General features: G+C 37.0%; 1 protein-coding gene and 1 pseudogene across 2 annotated transcripts; both read left to right on the forward strand.

The window, feature by feature from the left end:
• Positions 1-455: 455 nt before the first annotated feature.
• Positions 456-8,570, forward strand: LOC18444514 (bifunctional nitrilase/nitrile hydratase NIT4A-like; annotated as a pseudogene). Its single transcript, XR_016045006.1, has 4 exons — positions 456-943; positions 2,714-3,007; positions 4,366-4,648; positions 8,058-8,570. The product of XR_016045006.1 is annotated as a bifunctional nitrilase/nitrile hydratase NIT4A-like (transcript).
• Positions 8,571-9,267: 697 nt separating this feature from the next.
• Positions 9,268-23,466, forward strand: LOC105421453 (uncharacterized). The gene is made up of 7 exons (XM_020673687.2): positions 9,268-9,533; positions 9,785-9,966; positions 10,061-10,194; positions 10,308-10,420; positions 10,511-10,634; positions 11,306-11,455; positions 22,644-23,466. The coding sequence occupies exons 1-7, from the start codon at positions 9,268-9,270 to the stop codon at positions 22,719-22,721; spliced, it is 1,047 nt and encodes a 348-aa protein (XP_020529346.1). The 3' UTR covers positions 22,722-23,466.
• Positions 23,467-25,178: the final 1,712 nt, after the last annotated feature.

Consider the following 25,178-nt stretch of genomic DNA (forward strand, 5'->3'; position numbering starts at 1 on the left):
CAATATTTTAAAACATGGCTATGACAAGATACTTGAGCCTCTGCCGAGCCGAGTGACTACCACGAGCCCAAGGCGACTCACTCGAGTCTAGCTCGAAGCCCTCGAATTCCCAAAAAAAGGAAGAAACCTTGAAACAAAAACTAGTAAAAATCCAAAAAAGTCATACAAAAAAAAAGGAGAGTATAAAAAACATGAAATGTGGAAAATTTTGATGTTATTGGCTTGAAAAAGGTTAGAAAATCAAAAAATATGTGAAAGTAGAAATGATAGAGGAATACAAATCATAATAAGTTGCAAAAAAATTTAAAAGTATATCCAAAATCTAAAACATAAATTATATGAATATGAATTAATGAATTGAAAAAAAAAGGGTTATAGTTTTAACCCCACCCAAACTTCTCCACCCCTTCTTAGGGGCAAAGAACTAAAATACCTTGTTCGTTGTCTCTATTTCTGCCCATGCGTAGGGTGGAAAAATTGCGCTGTTTAGACTGCCTTATCCATCCCATAGTAGGGAGTCACTCCTGCCCCGGAAGCTTGATCTCTTGCTCCAAGACACTGGATATCAATTCCAGGCATTTCCTTGTTTTAGGGATCTTGATCTAGGAAATGGGGAAACTACATGCCCATTTATTGGGATCCACATGCCTATGCCCAAAAGTCATGGTTCTATGAGTAATTGGAACTGCGATTCACCAACTCGGAATTGAGTATCTTCTACTTCGGGAACGAGTTTTACCAGCACATTTTCAGGTTCATAAACAATGGTATGTGGATCTCCAATTTTTATGACCCGCAAACTTTAAAAAACCAGAGGTTGCTATATATTTTTCAATTTACAACTTCGTACACCTTGGGAATTAAGACCTGTGACTAGCTTAAAAAAAAAGCAATAAGAGATGGCGGGGATAGAGAAGGAAGAAGATGGTTACGTGTCAACTGTGTATGAGTTCTATCTTTGTCATTGGTTCCTCTTTTGTTTCTTGAAATTTTTGTAAAAGGGGACGCTCATGGTTTCAACTCCATCATTGATCAATTATTAACTGGCCACCATTCGCATGATGCTTTTCTTCCATTTCAAAGATGAGAAAAAAAATGATGGCCAAAAACGATGTCTGAAAAATTGCCTGAACTAATGGTGGAAGGATTTTAGCATCCTTAGTCTTATAAAAACACCAAAATTCCATGAATTTCTCTAATGTTGTGGATAGTTATCATGTTTATTTAGATTTTGATACCAACTTCCTCAAGATCTGTTTGGCGGCCTTGGAAGCAGAAATGACTTGACCTGATGATCAATGACTAAGTGTACTCAGAATAGTTAATTAACATATTTGATATAACCTGGTTTTGTAGTTCCATATTGACTATAGATACCCCTAAAATACTTTCCTCTCTCATCTGTGTCACTAGTATCTCATTACATGTTAATCCGATTTTGTTATATTTTCTTACTTACGCCATATTCTAATCTTATTGTGAATTCGGAATTTCTGATAGATTTTGTTTGTCTTTCTCCCTCTGGGATTGATTTTGTGGGAATGAAAAAATCAGAAACCTTTCATTGTTTTTTTCCTCACTTGATAAAGACATACAAGTATAACATTTAGAAGAAAAAGAAATCAAATGATGAAATCAAGGTTTGATGTGGCTTGCCTCATATCACCGTGCTATAATATTCCAGTGAACCATACTGGTTCAATTTTGTCCATGGTTTCTGTCTTTATACATATTATATAATTCCGTCCTTTATTTTTTCGCTTTTCTGATCATATATGGAAAGGGAAATGTGTTGTTGAACTTTTGAATTCCATCGGAATAATTTTGTAATCTTTCTTTTTTTACTTGCGCATTCTAATGATAAATTTTTCTTGGATGCATTGTCTGCTCTGATGGTTTCCCCCTCTTCTTTTTTGTGTTAATTCTTGCAAACTTTTATTGTACAGTTCCCTTTTAATGACTGGTTTGGGCTGGAATATTATTCTTTTTTTGCCATTTTATTACTACTATAGTTACAAAACCTTTGCAAGTATCCTGATGCTTAGTCTTGCTGTTTTCTTTATATTCTATTTTGCATTTTGCTATTCTTCCATCTTGGGATAGATAAGCTTAGTGGATCCTATTTGTTGCGAAGTTCTGTCCGATTCTGTTTTTATCTTATGATATCTTCATTCAAATTTTTTTGCTTACCTCAGTCAGTGAGTGAACTGACAAATTATAAAGATTCTCCATTTCTGTTTGTAAACTAAACTTTGTACCTATTACCTGCATTTTTCTGATGTGGTTCATCATAGTTTAGGAAATAAGCTGGTGTGATTTGCAAAATTTGAAGCTTAACCACTTGTTTGGCTGCTGCATGCGTCTGTTTAATTTCCCTTTGGAGTTTCATCGCTGCTTTTGTGCTTTGGGGGAAAATTGGTATTTTCTAGTTCTTTCCATTCACAAATCGTAGGCCTCCACCCATGAAGATCTTCTCTATCGTGTTCCTCAGTTCAACTTGGTTTTTAGTTTTCTTGATGTACGATTGTTTTCTTGCAAAGAAATAAATGAAATGCTTAACAGATATATCCATTTTATTTCTTTGGTTTCTTTTCTTCTCTATGTTCATTGGACTTTAGCATGAATATTTACAGTTCAAATAAAGGCCAAACTCTTTTGCATTATGTGATATTACATTGTAACTTTTATCCAATACTTGTAATTCATGTGTTAGGTCCTGAAGCTGAGAGATTGGCAGGATTGGCTGGTAAATATAAAGTTCATCTTGTAATGGGTGTGATCGAAAGGGAAGGATATACACTTTATTGCACTGTTCTTTTCTTTGATTCCCAAGGCCAATACATGGGAAAACATCGGAAGCTCATGCCTACAGCTCTAGAGCGTGTCATATGGGGCTTTGGAGATGGGTCGACGATTCCTGTTTTTGAGACTCCTATTGGAAAATTGGGCTCCCTCATTTGCTGGGAAAACAGAATGCCTCTCTTACGAACTGCAATGTATGGTAAAGGTAATTTCCCCCTTCTAATCTTTTGCTTAGGAATGGTGACTTCTTTGACATTGTTTTTCTCTAGATGGAGTCAAATCACTTTTGTTGAGATGTTCTATTCGCTTTTATCTTTATTTCTTGACTGATAAAAATATAAGTTGATTAACAAGCCTTAGCTCAGAGGCTAGTTGTCTTTCATGCTTTTTTTGTGCACAAGCAAGATAGCTGAAAAGCATTGTGGTACTCATTCTCAAAATAGTAAAATAATGATTTTATTTGCCTCTATACTTTCACACACTTCAACTAGATTGACTTGATGTATCAACACTTTTTTCTAAATTTGCGGGATGTATGTCATTCATTCCCGAATTTGTTATAATATGGGACCACGCTTTGCTTGTGTGTACCAAATGTGTTCGCTATAGGGATGCTCCTAAATGTTAAATTCATCTTGAGTGCTATCTCTACCTATACATGTTTTTTTGATTTGACACATCATGTGAATAAGGTGCTAGAACAATTGAGGGATCCTACAAATTGGTTTGTTAAATTCTGCGTTTTTTTATCAAGATCAGGGATGAAAAGAAGATTGGCAAGCGACAAATACTGAAAATGTAGACATTGTGGATACCACCAACTTGGCAGATTGACCATTGGCAAGGCACATCTATATTTTTTCAAACTTGGGCAAGTTCGTGGAATTGGCCCTATCTAGGCTGCATCAAGAGTTTCATTGGGCCTTAGAGATTAAAACCCTGCTTTGGAGGATGTAGTTGAGTGGTATATCTGTTACGGGATCTTTCTAGACTATAAACTATTTAAAATTGGGTGAAAAGGAACTATTTATATCTATGGTTTCCCAAACCCATTTCCCAGTTTTTCCTGTGTGAAATCATGACTTCCGAGTAAGTCAATATAATTATTCAAGCTGAAGGATTAATCATTTATTTTGCAGGTTTTAAACCAGGAAAAGGGCTAAAAAGACCTTGAGTCACTCATTTAAAATTTGAAAAGTTAACATGGGACTGCGCTGTTCTTTAAGTTATTACTACAACCTCAGCTACCACCATGGAACTTTACTGAAAAATTATGGGCTTTGATCCTTTCATCAAATGTTATTGCAACGGTCACTGCAACACATTTGTTTTTCCTCCCAAGAGCTGGTCCCTAATTCATGACTGCTATTTTTTTTTCTCTGAAAATTTTATTTATTTTTATCCCTATGGTAGCAAAACGTGGTTTTTTATGTTTTTTCAAGTGAGAACTGATCCTGAAATAATGTGTGATATAAATTCTACTTTGGAAATTTTATCCTTTGACTCCCCAAATTAATTTCTCTATCATTCTCTCCCTCTCTCATGATGTATTATTTTATTCAGGAGTTGAAATATATTGCGCACCTACGGCAGATGCAAGGGAAACATGGCAGTCATCCATGACCCACATTGCAATTGAAGGGGGATGCTTTGTTCTTTCCGCAAATCAATTCTGCAGAAAGAAACGATTACCCCCCTCCACCTGATTATGTTTTCGGGAACATGGAGGAGGAGCTCCCACCAGACTCTGTTGTTTGTTCAGGAGGCTGTGTGATTATTTCTCCATCTGGTGCTGTGTTGGCTGGACCCAATTATGAATCAGAGGCTCTGATCTCTGCTGATTTAGGTATGACAACCTTGATACACTTACGAGGAAGTATACTGACAATGGAGAACAATAGGTCATTCGGACCATCCCCATCCAGTGTCATGATGGATGGTGTTGGAAAGAGAAATTGGACCCTACAGAGGAAGATGAGATCCTAATGGTGGTCCCACCCTCTCTCTCACCATCCATTATATAGTGGATGGTGATGGTCCCAATAAAATATGATTATTCATAGTCCATTTATATTTTCCATACGATGGTGGAGGAATGCTCCAAATATTGCAAACTTATTATATTCACAAAATTTAAGTAACCTTGATTTTCATAATGAAAAATCTACTTCATCCTGTTTCACTGGCAAAACTGCCATGGCCTCTTTTTGGATGAAATATGTGAAGTCTTTCCTTCCCCTTATGTTTTAAGAGTGATTTCTTTTGTAAAACTGCATTATTCTAAAAAGCCACAAGGCAATCATAATTTGTTCATTTCTAGATTTGGAGGCACGGTTATTTCTTTTCTATTCACCAGTAAAACTAGGTTTCTTACTAATATTGGGGAACCAGAGAAAATTAAGATCTATCTGGACTGGAAAAACAGCAAATCACATAGAAACTATGGCTTACATGGTAAGTAACCTTATTATTTGAAAATAACTTAACATTTATCAACCTTATGCAGTTAAGTTCACATGAATCTCCTATGAGAATTTGTCTTTTAGTATAATGCAAGGTTTAACAAAACGGATTGGTGACTCGAATCGGTCACACCCATACCTGTGTCGAATCAGAGAATCGTGGATCGGATCGGAGAAACGGCGGAATCGGCAATTTTTTGTCCCAAAGTTTTTCAAAAAATCACTATAAATATCTAAAAATAGTGTTCTTTTAGTTTCTCAAATAAATTAGGAGTGATTCATTATGCACTTTTATTACTTTGTAAAAATAGGTGAATAATGAGATGATGTTTTCATGTCTGGATATTTGTATAATTATTAATTATAATATAGTATTATAATATTATATCAAAATAATTTAAAATATTAAAAAACACTTCTACATTATAAGATTAAAAAAATAATTTCCCATATAATATGAAATTAGTATCACATCAAAGTATCAAACATTTATTAATTCGCTTTACTCTTCCAAAATTATCGCAACCTAACTAACTATAATATTATATACTAAAATTGAAAGTGTTGGTTTATATTTTATTATTATTTAACATACAAATAAGAACAAATCTAAAATGTCTTATAATATCATCTAATTTAAAAAAGGACACGGTTTCTATGCGTCTAGTCCGCATATTGTAGAAATGCAGGCTTGGTAATAAATATATGTTTTAAATATAATTTGATCCCTAATTTTTAGAGAATATATAATCTTTAACATGGAGATGGTGAATATGAAAAAAAATAAAATTGAAAACTAGAAATAATAATTATATTAAGAAAACATTTGGACTGTTAGTTACACTTTTTTAGATGGACCGCCTATTTGCATCCATCTTTAAGATAGATGCTTTATACCTCTGGACCGCATATTGTAGAAATGCGGTCCAGCTCGCATGAAACAATTTTCCTTTAAAAAATATTGTTTACAAGTACAAGGGAAAAAATACATTACATAATTTATATTGCAAATAAATTAATAAATATAATCCCAGATTTGGGTGTATAATTATTATTTCTAATAAACGTGATTCAAGAATTTCTATATAACAACTTAATACATTTCAAAGTTATATGAAATTTTTATTGCTATATAAAATAAGTTATTATAATAATAACAAATTAACAATAAATTATTTGTTAATATTTGTAAAAGTTAAAATATATTATTTATAAATACAATCTGGACTAAATATGAAATCTACCATTGAGTTTATTTCTAGAAATGAAAGCATCCAAAGGCCGGCCATCTACCATTAGTCCTCGTATCTAATGGCAACGAAGAGCAACTCCTCTGCAATGGCATTTCAAAAGTAGACAAATGGTGGCTTCCACCGTCAATTGATGAGATTAGCCAGTTTATGTTAGCATAAAATGGACAAAATAACATAGGGGTGGCGATGGGAGAGAGAGAGACAGAATATGGGATTATTTGAAATGGAAGGAATGGGACAATTGTCCTACATCTGGGATTATTTGAAATGGAAGGAATGGGACAATTGTCCTACATCGAAGAGTAAGTAGAAGTTTAAGATTTATAAAAGCACTAACAACTGGCGCATTTGTGCACATGTGGTTTGTAGGCAGTGTTCGCAAAATTAAACCGGAATAGTTAACTGGACATGCGCCTGGAAGCGGTTTAACCGGCTGAACCAATAAACCAGCCGATTGAAATGCTCGAACCGGGCAAGTGCCGGGCAGTCAAACAAGTGATGAAAAAAAAAAAAAAACTTCTAAAATATGAAAATCATATAAAGAATGATTAAAACAAAACACATTCAAATGAAGTTGAAAATTAATGAAAAAAATGGATTTTAACCCATTTTATATTTTCCAAGAGCTATGTTTAAAATTTTCTAAAAAAAATGGGAAAATATAAAAGTGGGTATTAATGACCAAAATTTTTTTTAATCTTTTCCATAATGTAAAGAATATTTAAAAATACATTACAAATCAAATTCCTTATTTTTTGAGAATTATATATATATTTTATGATTTTTTTTTTTTTTAAATACCAGTTGATCACCCTAACCGTCCAAAATCGGAATCGGCCATTGGCCGGTTCCGATCTAACCGGGCCGTTAGATCGGGCGATTTTGTGAACAATGTTTGTAGGTGAGCAATTGGTGGTTTGCTTTAGTGGTGTAGACGTGTTTGGTGGGGGCACAATTATACCCTTTGTTTGATAAAAAATTCCATAGTCTTCGAATCATGATGCCATCAATCTGAATCGTGAAGTCATCAATTGGATTTCTTGTAGCTAATCGTACGGATCTCATTTTATGGTCGGATCCGGAACAGTCCAGCCGATTCCTGCTTCGGATCGGGTCATCGATTTTTAAAACACTGGTATAATGGGAAGCAATTGTGATATCAAAGCTTTTTTTTTTTTTTGGAGTCTTTGTTCTGTTATAGATTTACTCATCTCATCGGTAATGTTTTCACCACTTTATGGAGAATTGGATTTTAAATTTTAAATTATATGAGGACGCCAGTCTAGTGGACTATGGAAAAAACCATCCATTGGGTTCACGGAATGGATGTTGTGGAGAGTGGTGGTACCCACCATTGGTGACCTTCTCTTTTCTGGTGGTCCTCTCTTCTTCAGTCCCATTCCATCATTTCATCGCAATGGGCAGTGTCATCACATATTAACTGGACTTTTAGTATCTTCCATTTTATTTGTCTCTAGTTAAGGAAATTTCTTGGGACTTTATCATAATGACAAACTGTTTTTGGATTCTAATGGTGTAGATTTTGGAGAAATTGTGCGAGCCAAGTTTTATTTTGATGTGGTTGGACATTATGCGAGGCCTGATGTTCTGAGCCTGACTGTGAAGGACTACCCATTGGTGCCTGTCTCATTCGCTTCCAATACCAAAGCTGAAGGGCCAAAAAAGCTGTTATAGTGGCATTTGGTTTTGTAGAATGCCCTTTTTTAGTATATTTTGGCATCCTTAATGTACAATGATGATGCACGTATAAAGCTTCTCTGTTTTTCTTTACTTCTTTTAGTACATTTTATCAACTTTAATGAATGACGATGCATTGCATCTGATGGTTAATGAGCTTTCATTCACTTCACAATGGCATCATGGTCTTAGGGGCTTCTTTGTTGTAGCTTTTCTATCTAGCCCAAAGTTTGTTATATGTAAATTTTATGCCCAGCATTTTCAGTTGAAGATGAGGTAATCCTATTACTGGGAAAGACTTGATGTAAATTACATACCCAACATTTACAATTGAATCTGAGGTGGTTCTATTGCAGGGGAAGGCTTAAATTATTGATGAATTTGTGTCATTGAAATTTGTGTTACTATTAACTTTTGCCTGTTTAGGGCACTGCACAATTGCAGTTGCAGTCTTGGCTGCTCCATTTTTATGTGTTCATATTATTGTTTGTGTTCATATAAATGTCTAGTTCAGTTGAATGTGGCTCTCTCTCCCTCTCTCTCACACACACACACACGATATCTCTCTCTCTCAAACATACAATGTGCATTGTACCATGAGAATTTGAATGTCGGTAATTAGATTCCGTGGTTCTTATCTTCAAATGTGCTCACAGTTTATTGGGGGGACAATCCCATTGGAAAGCAGAAAGGGATCTGTCAAAAGTATAGAAAAGGACGTGTATAGGTATGGAGAGAAAAAAATGAAATGTCCGTACAAAACAGAAAACCCAATTGAATACGTCAAGCCTCATGAGCAGGTCTCCTTCGATTACTCGATATAGTAATTTCCAAGGTCCCAATTGACCACCATTTCCTTGTCTGTCTACTCGCATTGAAATTCTCGAAGTAGGGTTTGTCCTGATATCCACCTCTGTTTCTCTCTCTCTCTCTCTCTCTGCTTCTTTCTGCAGGTCTTGAAAAGATCCAATTCTGGGTTCTGCAGTCGACTAAATGGCTTCCTCCGCAACTTATTTCTTCAAGTCCTGAAAAACCAAATTATGGGGGCTGAAATGGCTTCCTCAGCAATGACAGTAGCTGCACTAATTTTCTCTCTCTTCTCTTTGTCCAACTCAATCAACGTTTTCCCCCTCTCCTCCCATTATAGGTCAATTGGAAGACCATCCCCTCCCTTCCCTTCATCTCTTATTAAACCTGAACTTTTGAAGCCAATTATTAGCTATTCAAGTGAGAAGGTATATTATGAGATTAAGTATTTTACACAGACCTTGGATCATTTCAACTATGTTCCATGGGGCTATGAAACTTTTCAGCAAAGGTATCTCATTAATTCCAAGTACTAGGGTGGCCCCATAGACAAGGCTCCAATCTTTGTGTACACAGGAAATGAAGGGAACATCGAATGGTTTGCACAGAATACAGGCTTCATGTTTGAGCCCTCTTAGTTTTCATTGAGGTAACAAAATCCCTCTCTCTCTCTATCTCTCTCTCGTATCGATCTCTGTCTATCTATATAATTTTTGAAATTCGTGTCGTTCCATCTCTTTTGGTGTGGGTTTTTCAACATAGATATTATGGGGAGTCTATACCTTATGGGAGTGAGGAGATTGCTTATAAGAATGCTTGCACCCATGGGTATCTGAGTTCGGCTCAGGCATTGGCTGATTACGCGATGTTGATCATTGATCTCAAGAAGAATTCGTCTGCCGAAGACTCTCCAGTTGTGGTCATGGGTGGTTCTTATGGTGGAAGTAAGTTTCAGAGAGAGAGGCAGAATTCTGTTGTCATGAGGGATTTATGATAGAGAGATTAAAGCATGTGTTTATTTCATGATTTCCTTTGTAGTGTTGGCTAGATGGTTCAGGTTAAAATATCCACACGTCTGCATTGGAGCTTTGGCATCTTCCACTCCAATTCTAAACTTCGCAGACATTACCTCTCCCTATTCCTTCAATAACATCGTCACCGAAGATTTCAGGGTCTCTCTCTCTTGTTTTAATATGGGTTCATTTTGTTTGCTCCCCTTCCTCTACTAATCTTATTAGATCTGTCGCTCTAATTTGTAATTATGGTCATTCTGTTTGTTGAATAGGGCGAGAGCGAGAACTGTTACAAGGTGATAAAGAATTCATGGCGGAAAATTCATGAAACCGTACAGCAGCCAGGGGGACTTGAAGAGCTTAGAAAGTCTTTCAGAATCTGCCCGTAATATTTTTATTTTTTCTACACCTTTAGCGAAATTTGTCAAATTTAGTTGCTTTGGGCTAAATTCTGTGTGTGTGTGTGAATTTGCAGGAATCACATTAGCAAAGATTCGTTGACAAATTGGTTGGAAAGGGCATTCATATACACGGCCATGACTGATTATCCAGTTCCCTCTAACTTTCTTGCACCCCTACCTGCTTTTCCCATTAAACAAGTATGTTACGTTACCCTACTTTTTCTCTCCGGACTTTTCGTTCGGGGTCTTTTTCGAACTCCAGTTCAATAAACAATGAAAAGGTGTTATCATGATCGAACCAGCTATCCAATTGGTGTGGGGTTCAATTTAGTAAAAAACCAGCCTATTGAAAAAAAAACATTTAGTCAAAACCGGCCCATTAAAAAAAAAAATCTTAAAAGGGTGCGGTTTGTAAGGAGCCGAAGCTCTAAATAATCAACCTGTGTCAAGAAATGCTGTTGCAATACTGAAAATCTTTGTGATAGCCTTAAAATATATTCTTATCTTTAATAATAAAATTTAAAGTTTCATAGATCGAGCAGATCTATGAAACCTTGACAATTTTGAAAATTGACGGTTCAAAAATACATTACAAGATGCGCTATTTCCAAATCTTGAAATCTTATTTTTCTCATGTCCATACATCTTGACGTCGAGATGATATAACTTTGAAAATATTTGGACATTAACACAATGAAATTTTTGTGGTAGGCTCTAATTTGATTGTTTAGATCCTCAGCTCTGGATAAATTTCTTCCAATCTTAAAAACATTATTTACTCTGTGAGATGGATATGATAAGTGTGGGGAATATTTGGGATATTTTTGTGGAAAGGGGGGCAGAGGCTGAGGATTATGTGTAAAATACAGATGTGCAAGGCTGTGGATGATGCGGGAGATGAAGTGTTCAAAGGAATTTATGAAGCTGCCAATATTTTCTACAATTACACAGGAGATTCCATGTGTTTCAATCTCTCTAATAACTCCGACGCACACGGCTTAAATGGATGGGGATTTCAGGTCTCTCTCTTTGAAACCACTTATTAGGATTAGAAGATGATTATTCTAAAAAAAATTTGAAATTTAAGTTGTTAGGATTAGAAGATGATTATTCTAAAAAAAATTTGAAATCTAAAAATTATATGATCATTATTCACGCTTGGGATATTTTTTTTTCAAGTGCATAGAACAATTAGGAATTTTCTTTTTAATAAGTTAATCTATGAGCTGAAGAGGTTACATCCCAAAATTTAAGATCCTAAAATTAAATGTAAATGAGGTACCCGAGGGAGTAAATAGACATCCTCGAGTACAATATCTTTTTGCATTTTCTTGTTCCACCACGGTGAAAGGATTTACAGTGCACTAATGCTAGTTTAAACTATAGAGTGAGTTTAGCATTCTCCTGTGGGATCACACTATACAACAACTCCCTCGGATAAAATAGCTATTTAGCAGTTTTTTATATTCAAACTTTTGAGATCTATCTAACTTTTGAAAGAAAAAAATTTGGATTTTGAGTTCTTTAACATCCATGTTTTCTTCCTCTAGAAATTAGATGGCTCTTGTGCATTTTTTTTATTTAAGGGTGATCATTGGGTTCTAAAGTATACCTCCACAAAATTTAAGATTTAAAAAATGTTCGTAGCATGAAATTTTTCCATGGAGTAGATGGACAATATACTATTGAGGGAGTAGGAAATATTTTCGCTTAACTATCTAATATTTTATCTATATTTTTAAATTTAATTTGAAAATTTCTATCAAAATATATATAATTTTGAATTGGAAGAGTAGAAACATAGTTAAAATATCAAATAGTTGAAAATAAGGTATATTCCTTTGATAAGGAAAAGTCTTCCCAACACCAACCGTGAAATTTGAAGCTAGAAAAGTAGTACAGGCCTTGCACATTTGTGAATACTTATTTTTAAGGCGAAACGAACAATCTAGATAATGTGTTACAATATATACGTTTTCTGGCACTAGAACAACTGTTTTTGGTGAGTTTTGAAGTAAAGTTTTACTTATTTTGATCGGGACGCAACACTATCGAAACATTTTCCTTAAAAAAAATTATCTCTATGTATTATTTTCCTTGCATGTATTTTTTGTGGGGTTATTTTTAAAAAAAAATTATTTTTTTTATTTCTCCCAAAATGCCTCTCAGGAACTCAAGTTCCAAACCAGTGTATTTCCTTTTAGAAAATTGTTTCATGGGGATTGCATTTCTATATTTTCGGTACCCGAGGCATAAAGCATCCATCTTAAAGATGGATGCAAATAGGTGGTCCATATCCTTTCTTTTTTGCCTCATTTTCTGTTTGAAACTTCCAAGTTTTCCACCGAATTTTGTTTACTTATATTTTATAAAAAATTACCCCTTAAAAAGATTGAGTATTCCTAAGAATTTTGTTTACTTCCAAGTAAAAATTTTGCTCTAAATACTATTGTGCTTAAGTCAAGTCGATTAAATGTTGGATCATTTTTAATCAGTAGTTGTTTTGTTTATCACCATTGAGGGTAACATGCCATGGTTATAAATAAATTTGGTTTTCCAAAAAATTTTATGACAGCCATGGCATCTTGGTATCTTGATTGCATGTCTCTCCGTCCTCCAATAAAAGATGATGGTAAAATAATTCTTCGACCAATATTACATGCTCGAAATTCACCATGTAGTACAACATCATGCAATCCTCTGTACATCGCTACTCTAAGTTTACCTTGATTGTTTGCTAAATATCTCAATCTTCCTGTTTCAATTTTCACGTACATATCAATTATATATTGTTGGAACAACCTTCCTGCATGTATTAGCAAATTTCTTTCTTGATGTCGAATTTATAATTTGTAACAGTAATATTCTCTGAATGAAACATATTGTTTTTTCTCAAATTTATCATTTCATATCTTCAATTATTATTTTACCACCCATATTCTCCAAAAGGGAATAGTAAGGGATATTGTAGTGGATCATAGCATCTGTAGCAATCTGGTATTGTTTCTAAGTTGTTTGATCGTGATTGGATTGACTTCATCTTCATTTCCAGTAATCCAAATTGTTGCCACTTATGATGCAGTATGTTTGTTGTGTACTCGTGTCGCAGCCCCACCTCCTACCCCCTGCTGTACATGCTAGAGGGCAACAGGGTGCGGGACTGCGACCAAAGGTAGCAAATGCCACCCAGGTGAGAGTGCACTCAACGCTTTTGAAAAAAAAGAAATCAAAGCAAACCACGAAGGAAAACAAAACTCCAAACACAACCATCAAAAGCTGGGCAAACTAAAACCAAAATATATACAAGAGCTCCAAACTTATTACAAATATGTCTAGGGCATTAGAGGCCCAACAAAATTACATAACACTGAAATAAAACAACTATATGGCCAAACTACCATCTAAGACCTACAATCGAACAGAAGCTTCCTCGTCAAGTTCGGGCTCCAACCGTCACAGGGATCATCCACCCGTCTGTCCTCAAATCGCGAGTTATCACTCTACAATAGAGAAAGTCAAGGGAATGAGTTATGAAGCCCAGTAAGTAGATCAAAGCGCCATGCATTCATGCTTATACACAGTTATTCATAATCGTCCCCAAGATTTATGCAGGTTTTACAACATGGGGGTCATGAATAACAGTCCTTTTTATTAGCAATGTGCCGTGAATAATTTCTTTCATGATGGAGCAAGCACAAATCAGATATCAGATATACATGAGCTAATATTCTATCAAATCTTTCTATTGAAATAATAAATCAATAATTCAAGCAAACAGCTAATAACTACAAGCAATCCTAATGTCATATATTCTCGAAGTAAAAGCTCTATCAATCTAGCCAAGCTAATCTCATTGCTTATGACTTCTATCATTACTCAAGGGGAAGACAATGATAAATGGATGACCCATTTAGTAATTTCTTCACACATACACGATCCCTAGCGCGCTTTGGGGCTTTTGATAGCTGGTGGCTTTACAAGATACGACCCTCATTTACTCTCTAATTGGAGGGCGTTAGACCACCAATGGATGACCCATTGCGTAGTACTAGTTATACATATATTGAGGGCGCGACCTACCCATATGACTCACATCCTAACTCCCTTCCTATCATCGAGAATCAGGGAAGATCTCAGCTACCGGCATAACTTTCGTATCATATCATATCACATTATACTACCAGCAGATGGCCCGTTGCGTAGTGCCTCATATCACATCTGTGGCATGTCTTATTTCAACCATGCACATTCAATATTTCAAAGCATGTCTTATTACAATCATGCACATTCAATAATTCATATGCATGTCTTATTACAACCATGCACATTCAATATTTTAAAGCATGTCTTATCATGCACATTCAATAATACATAGGCCTGTTTTATTACAACCATGCATATTCAATATTTCAAAGCATGTCTTATTACAACCATGCACATTCAATAATTCATAGACATGTCTTATTTCAACCATGCACATTCAATAATTCATAGGCATTCACTATTTCATAGCACAGCAGAAATTCTAATGTGACAGTCTTACCGAAAAATGGGCGTGACTTCCAATCCATAGGAAATTTCGTCATGGTTCCAAAACCATTTTAAAAATATACCCATTCATCTTTCTTTTAGAATTGGTTTGGTCTCATTCTAAGCCATTTTGGTCAGTAAACAATACTACACAAAACATGTGATAGTTTTGGAAAATTCAGCAGAAATTCTAGTATGGTGTCCTTGTAGATAACCAAACATACTTTTCGAATCACAGAGAATTTGATCATGCTTCTCAAACTATATTCAAAATAGATTCATACATCATTCTTTCAGAAATAGTTTGAACTCATTCTGACATAATTTGATCAGTAAACCGTTAAATACAAAAATATGTAAAGTTTTTGGAAAATTTCCTGTGATTACTATAGTGACATCTTTATAGAAAAAATGGCATAATTTCTAAACCACATGGAATTTCTTTTGGATTCTAGGACCATATTAAAAGTAGACTCACTCATCTTTCATTCAAAAGTGGTTTGAGCTGATTCTGACATGATTTGTTTGGTAAATCGTTCAATACAAAAACATATAGAGTTTCTGGAATTTCTTTTCACAATTCTGGCATATTCTAGAAAATAACTCATAACTTTCCAATAAAAAGAGATATTGATATAGGGTCTTTTCCCTTTTAAAATAAACTCAAAGGCCCACAAAATTTCATAATCAATGGAGGTAATTTTAGTACTCAAACAATTACTCAAAGGAGAGTCACAATCCTGAAAAAACGGAGTGCATACTTAACTAAATTTCAGAAGCATCTTTCCACAATCATATACTTATCCTTACTCAATGTTCATGCTAAAACAATTAAGTTGAACATGCATCAAACAAGGCATGAAACATGGGATCTTAAATCCCCTTACATGCACCAAAGACTCCAAGCTTTCCCCCACACAGGCTAAGCTTCCAAAATGGTTTCAAGCTTGAGGTTCTAAGTGTTTTGAAAGGGAGGTCATGGGAGAGAGTGAGAGAGAAAAATTCTTGAGAGGGGTGTGAAGGGAGGTACTTATAAGCAAAGAGGGGGAGGCCGCAGGCAAGTGGCATGCATGGGACACACATGTGTCATACAATGGCATACAAGTGGCATTTAGTGGCATCCAAGTGACATACATGTACCACATGGCACTCATAGAAGTTCCCTGCACAGCCATATACATTCACTCTCGGCAGCAACGCTCACGATGATGTCGTTCTCAGTGGCAACGCATGTGACGGCTTCCTCCTTGGTAGCAACATTCACGGCAGTAACGCCCACGGTAACAACACGTATGGTAGCTTACTCCTTGGCAGCAATGCTCATGGTAGTAACACGCACGGTGGCAACATACACGGCGGTGTCGCGCATGGCGGCATCGCGCACAGCGGTGACGTGCATCTCACTGTCGCGCACCGCGGTGACACGCACAGCATCATCCTAGTCACGCATGGTGACCTCCTTCGTCACACCTCCTTCGTCACACACGGCGGATTCCTTCATCACGCATCGTGGCTTCCTTCGTCATGCATGGCGGCTTCCTTCATCATGCACGACGGGTCCTTCATCACGCACGGCTGGTCCTTACATCATCCCCCCCTTAATAAGGATTTTTTCCCCAAAATCATACTTCTACTAATCAAACAATTGTGGGTACTTATCCTGAATCTCATCTTCCCACTCCCAGGTCGACTCTTCCCATGAATGGTATTTCCATAAAACATGGACCAGAGAGATCTCCTTATTACAAAATACATGCACACTTATATCTAGTTTCCCAATTGACTGCTCGATGAAGGTCAGGTCTTCTCTGATCGGAATCGGTTCATACCTCAGAGTATGAGACGAGTTGGATTGGTACTTCCTTAATAGAGATACATGAAACACACTGTTGACGTTCGCCAACTCAGCTGGTTAGGCAAGTTGATATGCCACGCCTCTCACTCTCTCCACAATTTCAAAAGGTCCAATATAACACGGGCTCAACCTCCCTTTCTTGTCAAATCTCATAATGCCTTTTGTTGGTAATACCTTCAAGAAAACATGATCACCCACCTCAAACTCGATATTTCTTCTTCGATTATTGATGTAACTCTTTTGTCGATTCGAAGCTGTCCTGAGCCTATCTCGAATCAAAGACATCTTTTTTGATGTCATCTAGACAATTTCTGGTTCTAAAATCCTTCTTTCACCAATCTCATCCCAACAAATGGGTAATTTGCATTTTCTTTGATACAGGGTCTCAAAAGGTGCCATCTAAATATTGTCTTGGAAGCTGTTCTTATAGGCGAATTCAATCAAGGGTCAATGATCATTCCAATGTCCCTTAAAATCAAAGACACAAGCCCGTAACATATCTTCTAAGGTCTGAATGGTCCTCTCTGATTGTCCATCAGTCTGAGGGTGGAAGGCAGTGCTAAAAGTAAGTCTCGTCCCCAAGGCTGATTGCAGACTAGCCCAAAACCTAAAGGTAAATCTAATGTCCCTATCAGACACGATGCTGACTGATATTCCATACAACCTCACTATCTCCTTGATGTATAGCTGGGCCAGGTTTTTCAAGGTGTAGGTCATGCAAATCAACAAGAAGTGGGCAGCTTTGGTTAGCCGGTCCACAACGACCCAAATACTATCATGCCCAGAACTTATTCTAGGCAAACCAAAGACAAAGTTCATAGCAATGTGCTCTCATTTCCATTCCAGTATGGGTAGGGGCTGCAACAATCCGGCGGGTCTTTGATGCTCAACTTTCATTTGTTGGCATGTCAAGCACTTAAAGATAAACAATCTACTTCTTTTTTCATATCATTCCACCATATCGTTTTCTTCAGGTCCTAATAGATTTTAATACTCTTGGGATGTATAGTATAACGAGAATGGTGGGCTTCCTCCAAGATACCTCTCTTCACATCCTTATTATTCGGGATACAGACTCGATTTTTGAATCTCAACAAGTCATCACTACTCAGAGAGAAATTGTTTTTTCTTCCCAGCTTCATTTCTTCAAAAAGTTTCATGAGCTGGGGATCATTCTTTTGTGCCAACCAGATCTGTTGAAAAAATTGGAGCTCTATCCTTATGTAAGTTGTCATACTTACCATACTACCAAGGGGCGGAGCTGGGTGTCATCCCACTACACCCTCTAACAACTTCATCTCTTAGACCATTAGATGAGCTATCGATATTACAGGCTTCCTGCTTAAAGCATCTGCTACCACATTAGTTTTGCCCGCGTGATATTGGATGGTACAATCATAATCGTTCAATAGGTCCATCCATCTCCTTTGCCTCATGTTCAACTCCTTCTGGGAAAACAGGTACTTGAGGCTCTTATGGTCCGTAAATACCTTAAATTAGGCTCCATAGAGGTAGTGTCTCTATATTTTCAAGGCGAATACTATAGCCGCAAGCTCTAAATCATGGGTTGGTTAATTCTGTTCATATGACTTTAACTGTCTGGAGGCATATGCAATGACCTTCACTCGATGCATAAGCAGACATTCGAGCCCTTTATGAGAGGCATCGTGGTAAACTGCAAAGTCCTCATTTCCTTTTGGTAAGGTCAGTATCGGAGCCATAGTCAGTCTCTTCTTTAGCTCTTGAAAACTTTTCTCACAGTCATTTGATCATACAAATATCACATACTTCTGGGTTAGACCAGTCAAAGGAAGCGCTATTTTTTAAAATCCTTCTACAAAGCATCTATAATAACCTGTGGACCTTTGATACATTTGTTGGTCTTTCCCACGTGAGCAGGGCTTCAACCTTAAAAGGGTCAACCGCAACCCCATCCTTAGAAATAACGTGCCCAAGGAAGGCCACACTAGGAAGCCAAAACTCACTCTTGCTCAACTTGACATATAACTTTTCCAACCTTAAAGCTTGAAGGACCACTCTCAAGTGCTGCTCATGCCCTTCTAAGCTCTTCTAAGACACCAAAATATCATCGATAAAAACCACAACAAATCATCCAAAAAGGGTTTGAAAATTATATTCATCAGATCCATGAAAACAGCTGAGGCATTAGTTATTCCGAACGGCATTACTAAAAACTCACAGTAGCCATATCGGGTTCTAAATGCAGTCTTGGGAACATCCCCCTCCTTGATCTGCAGTTGATGATAACCGGATCGGAGATCAATCTTAGAGAACCCTTGGGCCCCTTGAAGTTGGTTAAAGAGGTCATTAATCTTAGGTAGGGGATACTTGTTCTTCACTGTTACTTGATTCAACTACCTATAGTCTATGCAAAGTCTCATGGATCCATCCTTCTTCTTCACAAACAGAATCGGCGCACCCCAAGGTGACACACTGGGTCGGATGAATCCCTTTCCCAACAGTTCCTGCAATTGCTCCTTCTATTCTGTTAGGGTCATCCTATAAAGGGTTTTAGAGATGGGAGAAGTGTCAGGGACCACATCTATCTCAAACTCTATCTCCCTTTTTGGAGGCAAGGATGACAATTCCTCGGGAAAGACCTCTAGGTATTCTCTTACCATTGGTATCTCTTCTAACTTGGACTGGACGTCCCGGTTCTCTATCACATAAGATAAGTATCCAACACATCATTTAGCCAAAAGATGGTAAGCCCAAAGGGCCGAAATAAAATGTAGAAGGGGAACTTCCTTGATACCAACAAAGTGCAACTCTGGTTGTATAGGGTGTCTAAGGGTAACAATCTTATCATAAGTGTCAAGAGTGGCATGGTGTGTGGATAACCAATCCATGCCCAAAATAATATCAAAGTCTCAAAAATTTAGAAGTATCAAGTCTATGGGCAGGATGCACCCCTCAAGCAAACCCCACATTGTTTGTATATCATGTTAGTTTCCATAGAATCCCCCATAGGCATGCACACTACTAAAGTCCAGTCAAGAAGTGAAGGTTCAACATTTAGATGGCATGCAAAATGAGGTGCAACGAAAGAATGAGAGGAACCAAGGTCAATTAAAATTCTAGCCTCTTTACCACAAATAGAGAGCTTACCTCAGATCACTGAGGTAAAAGCCTTTGCCTCTTATTTCGTCAGTACAAACACCCGACCCTGAGTTTTCGGTCTGTCCTCAGGCTTCATCATAAGTCAGTTCTTGATCAGGTGACCAGGCTTGCCACATTGATAACATGTTCTCGACTTCTTGTAGCACTCAGTCGAGGAGTGGTTATTCAATCCACAGTCTGAGCAGGTCGGGCGCCGATTATCCTCACATCACCCGGGAAGGTCTTTTTGATTTTCACATTGCCTTGAGTAGGACTTCCCCTATAGTCTCTTCTAGGAGGCGGCCGAGTCTTCCTCCCAAAACCCTCGAACAGAGCATACCTTACTCTCCCTTCCTTCCTCAGTCGGAACTCTTCACAATCTCTCTCAATCTTCATGGTTAAGTCTACTAATGGGGAAAATGTCTTAAGATTGACTGACATTATTGTCCCTCAGATATCTGGCCTGAGGCCCCTCTCAAATATGCTCGCCTTATGCGATTCTGTATTGATGATATGCGGCGCGTAGCAGGAGAGCTCTGCAAATTTAGCAGCATACTGCTCCACTGACAGTCCCCCTTGCTGCAACTCAATAAACTCCACTTCATTTCTTTATCAGACTAAATCAGGGAAGTACTTTTAATTAAATGCCACTAGAAAACTTTCCCAGGTTGCCGCCGTTCCTATCTCCTCCTAGGATTTCCTCACCGAACTCCACCAGTGCTCGGTATCCCCTTCTATCATAAGGGTCCCCAGTCTCACTTTCTGCTCATCAAAACAATGCAATACTTCGAAAATGTTTTCTACTTGCCTCCTCCATTTTTCAACCTTTTCCACTCCTCCACGTCCCGAGAATGCTAGAGGTGCAAGTCTTTTGAACCTCTCAATCAAACCACTGTCTGACTGATCAGGGGCAGAAGCAGCTGGGACCAGCATATAGTCCTTCATCATTTGAGTGATGGCCCCAAGTGTCTTGAAGAATTCCTCGAAGGCCTCTCTGTTCCAAGTACTCCAGCTCGAGTTATTGGCACGAGTCCTCATCATCTCAACTTATAACAGGAACATCCAGTTACTAACCTATCCAAAACCACCCTGAGGACACTTCTAAGACTCTCTAGACCAAGAATCCCATCATGATTGCTCTGATACCATAAATTGTCATGGCCCTGCCTCCGACCCCCCTATCACACATACTAGAGGGCAACAGGGTGTGGAACCGCGACCAAAGGTAGTGAATACCACTCAAGTGGGAGTGCACTCAACGCTTTTGAAAAGAAAGAATCAAATCAAACCACGAAAGAAAACAAAACTCCAAACGCAACCATCAAAAGCTGAGCAAACTAAAAAATATATATATATAAGAGCTCCAAAATTATTACAAATAGTCTATGGAACTAGAGGCCTAACAAAATTACATAACATTGAAACAAAACAACTATATGGCCAAACTTCGATCTAAAACCTACAATTGAACAGAAGCTTCCTCATCAAGTTCGAGGCTCCAACCGTCACCGCGATCACCCACCCGTCCATTCTCAAATCGTGAGTTATCACTCTATAATGGAGAAAGTTAAAGGAATGAGCTATGAAGCCCAGTAAGTAGATCAAAGCGCCAGGCATTCTTGCCTATACAGAGTTATTCATAATCGTTCCAAAGATTTATGCAGGTTTTACAACATGGGGGTCATGCATGTCATGAGTAATGTTTTTCATGATGGAGCAAGCACAAATCTGATTTCACATTAGCTAACAGTCTATCAAACGTTTCTATTGAAATAATACATCAATAATTCAAGCAAACATATAATAATTGCACGCAATCCTAATACCACATATTCTTGAGTAGAAGCCCTATCAATCTGACAAAGCCAATCCCATTACTTAGGACTTCTACTATTACTCAGGAGAGAAGACAATGACTAATAGATGACCTATTACGTAATGTCTTCACTCACACATACAATCCCCAACGCGGTTTGGGGCATTTGATAGGCAATGGCGTTGCATGACACAACCCTCATTTACTCTCTAACTGGAGGGTGTCACACCACCAATGGATGACCCATTTCGTAGTACCACATATACATATATTGGGGGGTACGACTTACCCATAGGACTCACATCCTAACTCCCTTCCTATCATTGGGAGTCAAGGAAATATCTCAACTGCCGACATAACTTTCGTATCATATCATATCACATTATACTATCAACGGATGACCCATTGCGTAGTGCCTCAAATCATATCTGTTGCATGTCTTATTTCAACCATGCACATTCAATATTTCAAAGCATGTCTTATTACAATCATGCACATTCAATAATTCATAGGCATGTCTTATTACAACCATACACATTCAATATTTTAAAGCATGTCTTATCATGCACATTCAATAATACATAGGAGAGTCACAATCCTGGAAAAATAGAGTGCATACTAAACAAAATTTTAGAAGCATCTTTCCACAATCACATCCATATCCATACTCAATTTTCATGCTTTAACAATTAAGTTGAACATGCATCAAATAAGGCATGAATCATGGGATCTTAAATCTTCTTACATGCACCAAAGACTCCAAGTTTTCCCTCACACAGGCCAAGCTTCCAAAATTATTTCAAGCTTGAGGTTCTAAGTGTTTTGAAATGGAGGTCGTGGGAGAGAGAGAGAGAGAAAAAAACTCTTAAGAGGGGTGTGAAAGCAGGTACTTATAAGCAAAAAAGGGGAGGCAGCAGACAGGTGGCATGCAAGGGGCACACAAGTGTCATACAATGGCATTTAGTGTGGCATACATGTGTAACATGGCACTGATAGAAGTTCCCTGGACGAACCTATACATTCACTCCCGGCAGCAATGCTCACGATGGTGTCATGCTCGATGGCAATGCGCACGGCCGCTTCCTCCTTGGCAGCAACGCTCATGACAGTAACGTGCACGGCGGCTTCCTCCTTAGCAGCAACGCTCATAGCAGTAACGTGCACGGCGGCATAATGCACCGCGGTGTCGCGCACAGTGGTGACACGCACAGCGGTGTCACACACGGCAGTGTCGCGCACAGCGGTGACGCGCACAGCGGTGTCACACACGGCAGTGTCGCGCACGGTGGTGACGTGCATGGCAGCATCCTCATCACGCACGATAGCTCCTTCATCATGCGCAGCGGCTTCCTTCGCCAGGCACAATGACTTCTTTCGTCACGCACGGCGGGTCCTTACAACTCATTGATCTAAGTTAGGAATACAAGAGAATAACTCCCTGGCTTAACTTGCTTTGCGTTGGTACTGAATAAGAAGAAGAACTCGAATTCTATTGCTTTTAGTTAAGTGCTTAGTAAAGTCCTTGCTTGCTTCCCTTGTGGGTTACGGTTAGGTGCTTGCATCTTTAGCTCTTTCCTGCTGGGTTTGACTAGGCAAGGGTCAGTCGGGCCTTCTCAATGTCGAAAGTTCTTTTTCCTTGTCACGCTACTTTGTTCCAACACTATCTTGTATTCTTCTAAGTTTTCGATTTCAATAAGACTTTCACAAAAGGATTGTATATTCGTAATGTGGTTTGAATGTGTTCAACTACTATTGGATCTAAATTGGTTATTTAGTGTAATCTGTTGCTTGTCTCATTTTTTGTATCATAATAATATAATTGTAGAAATCTCAGTTTATCAGTTTCTATAATCAATTATGGAGCATAGTTGTGTAACTAACCTCTTATTTTAAATATGTAAACTCCTTTTTTGTGATAATGATTTTCCATTGTTTCGGGCACTAAGAATATAGTGAACTGATATGTTGAATTATATCCTCGGGTATTTCCTTGGAATATTTTGCAATGTCAGCCTTTCCTGTAAATAATTCCCATATTTCTAAAGGATGCCCTGTGTATGATAGTAGAATATATCCCTTGCAGCAACAAAAACCAGGTGGCTTATATTGTAGTCTCATCGCATGATAGTGTGAGCAATTTGAAAGTATCTCTATGTAGATTTCCATAGTTTCGAAACTTGTATTGAAAATTTGTTTGAGAACTAATGTATCATCTTGTGTGGCATGTTTGATCTTTTGTTTGTTGTGTGTTCTAGTTATCGCATGCATTCATGCTGCATAACAATATTCCCTAGATCGCTTTCATGTTTGTGATCGTTGTTGCTTCCCTATATGCTGCATTACTTTGCCTTGAAAGAAAAAAGATACTGATTAGTAAAAAATTATTGGAGGAAAATGTAAGTAGCATTGTAATAGCTGATCTTAGAGAGTAAAATAATGATTAAAATGATGATGGACATTGTAGCGAAAATATATATCTACAACTACTTTACATTTTTTATATAACATTTCTATAATGTAGAATTATGATGTAATTCTTGGTATAATACAAATTTGTCCAAAAATGAATCGACCTAATTGTATTCTGACAAAGTGAAATATAAGAATCAAGTTTAAGATTAGAGACTATATTTGTAAGATAAGAACAAAATATGATATATAATAATAAAAAAGATAATATATTTGGATAAAGATTCGTCTTACCTTTTTTTCAAAATATATCTCTCAAGTCGTTGATGTTGGAGGCTGCTCCTATAAAAACTTATGATGATGAAGACGATGAATGAAAATGTAGAAATATAATTGCTTTAAAATTGATGTAACATATTTTTTAGATTGTAGCCTATAACCAAAATCTTGTAGGCACAAAAAAGTTTAACAAATCGAATTAATATAGTTTGTACCTTTGCTTACAAATCTCTTAAGCTTCCAAGTTGTCGACAATCTAAGATGTTCCTAAAACAAATAAATGCTTATAAATAATTATTAATGCACAAAAACGTAAAGTCAATAAGTTAGTTTGAGATTTCCATGTCTTTCACACACACACATATATATATATATATATATATATATAACTTGCAAGTTGTCGACAATCTAAGATGTTCCTAAAACAAATAAATGCTTATAAATAATTATTAATGCACAAAAACGTAAAGTCAATAAGTTAGTTTGAGATTTCCATGTCTTTCACACACATATATATATATATATATATATATATATATATATATATATATATATATATATATATATATATATATATAATAACGACAAAATCAAAAAATTAAGAATGAACAAAAATAGTATTATTATACATATAACTTGGAAAAGTCACATATAAGTACCTTTCTAAATAATAAGAAGTAAGAGATAGAAGAGACTCACACAACAATCCCTTGCAAGTAAAGATTTAGGAGAA

This window comes from Amborella trichopoda, chromosome 11, assembly GCF_054954075.1.
Source record: "Amborella trichopoda isolate Santa Cruz 75 chromosome 11, AtrichopodaSantaCruz75HAP2 v2.0, whole genome shotgun sequence".
NCBI classification, from domain to species: Eukaryota; Viridiplantae; Streptophyta; class Magnoliopsida; order Amborellales; family Amborellaceae; genus Amborella; species Amborella trichopoda.

Coding starts and splice junctions, on each gene's coding strand:
- LOC105421453 (XM_020673687.2), top strand. CDS start 9,268: ATGGCTTCCTCAGCAATGACAGTAGCTGCACTAATTTTCTCTCTCTTC. Junction 10,195..10,307: donor TCGTCACCGAAGATTTCAGG/GTCTCTCTCTCT, acceptor TTTGTTGAATAG/GGCGAGAGCGAGAACTGTTA. Junction 10,421..10,510: donor AAGTCTTTCAGAATCTGCCC/GTAATATTTTTA, acceptor GTGAATTTGCAG/GAATCACATTAGCAAAGATT.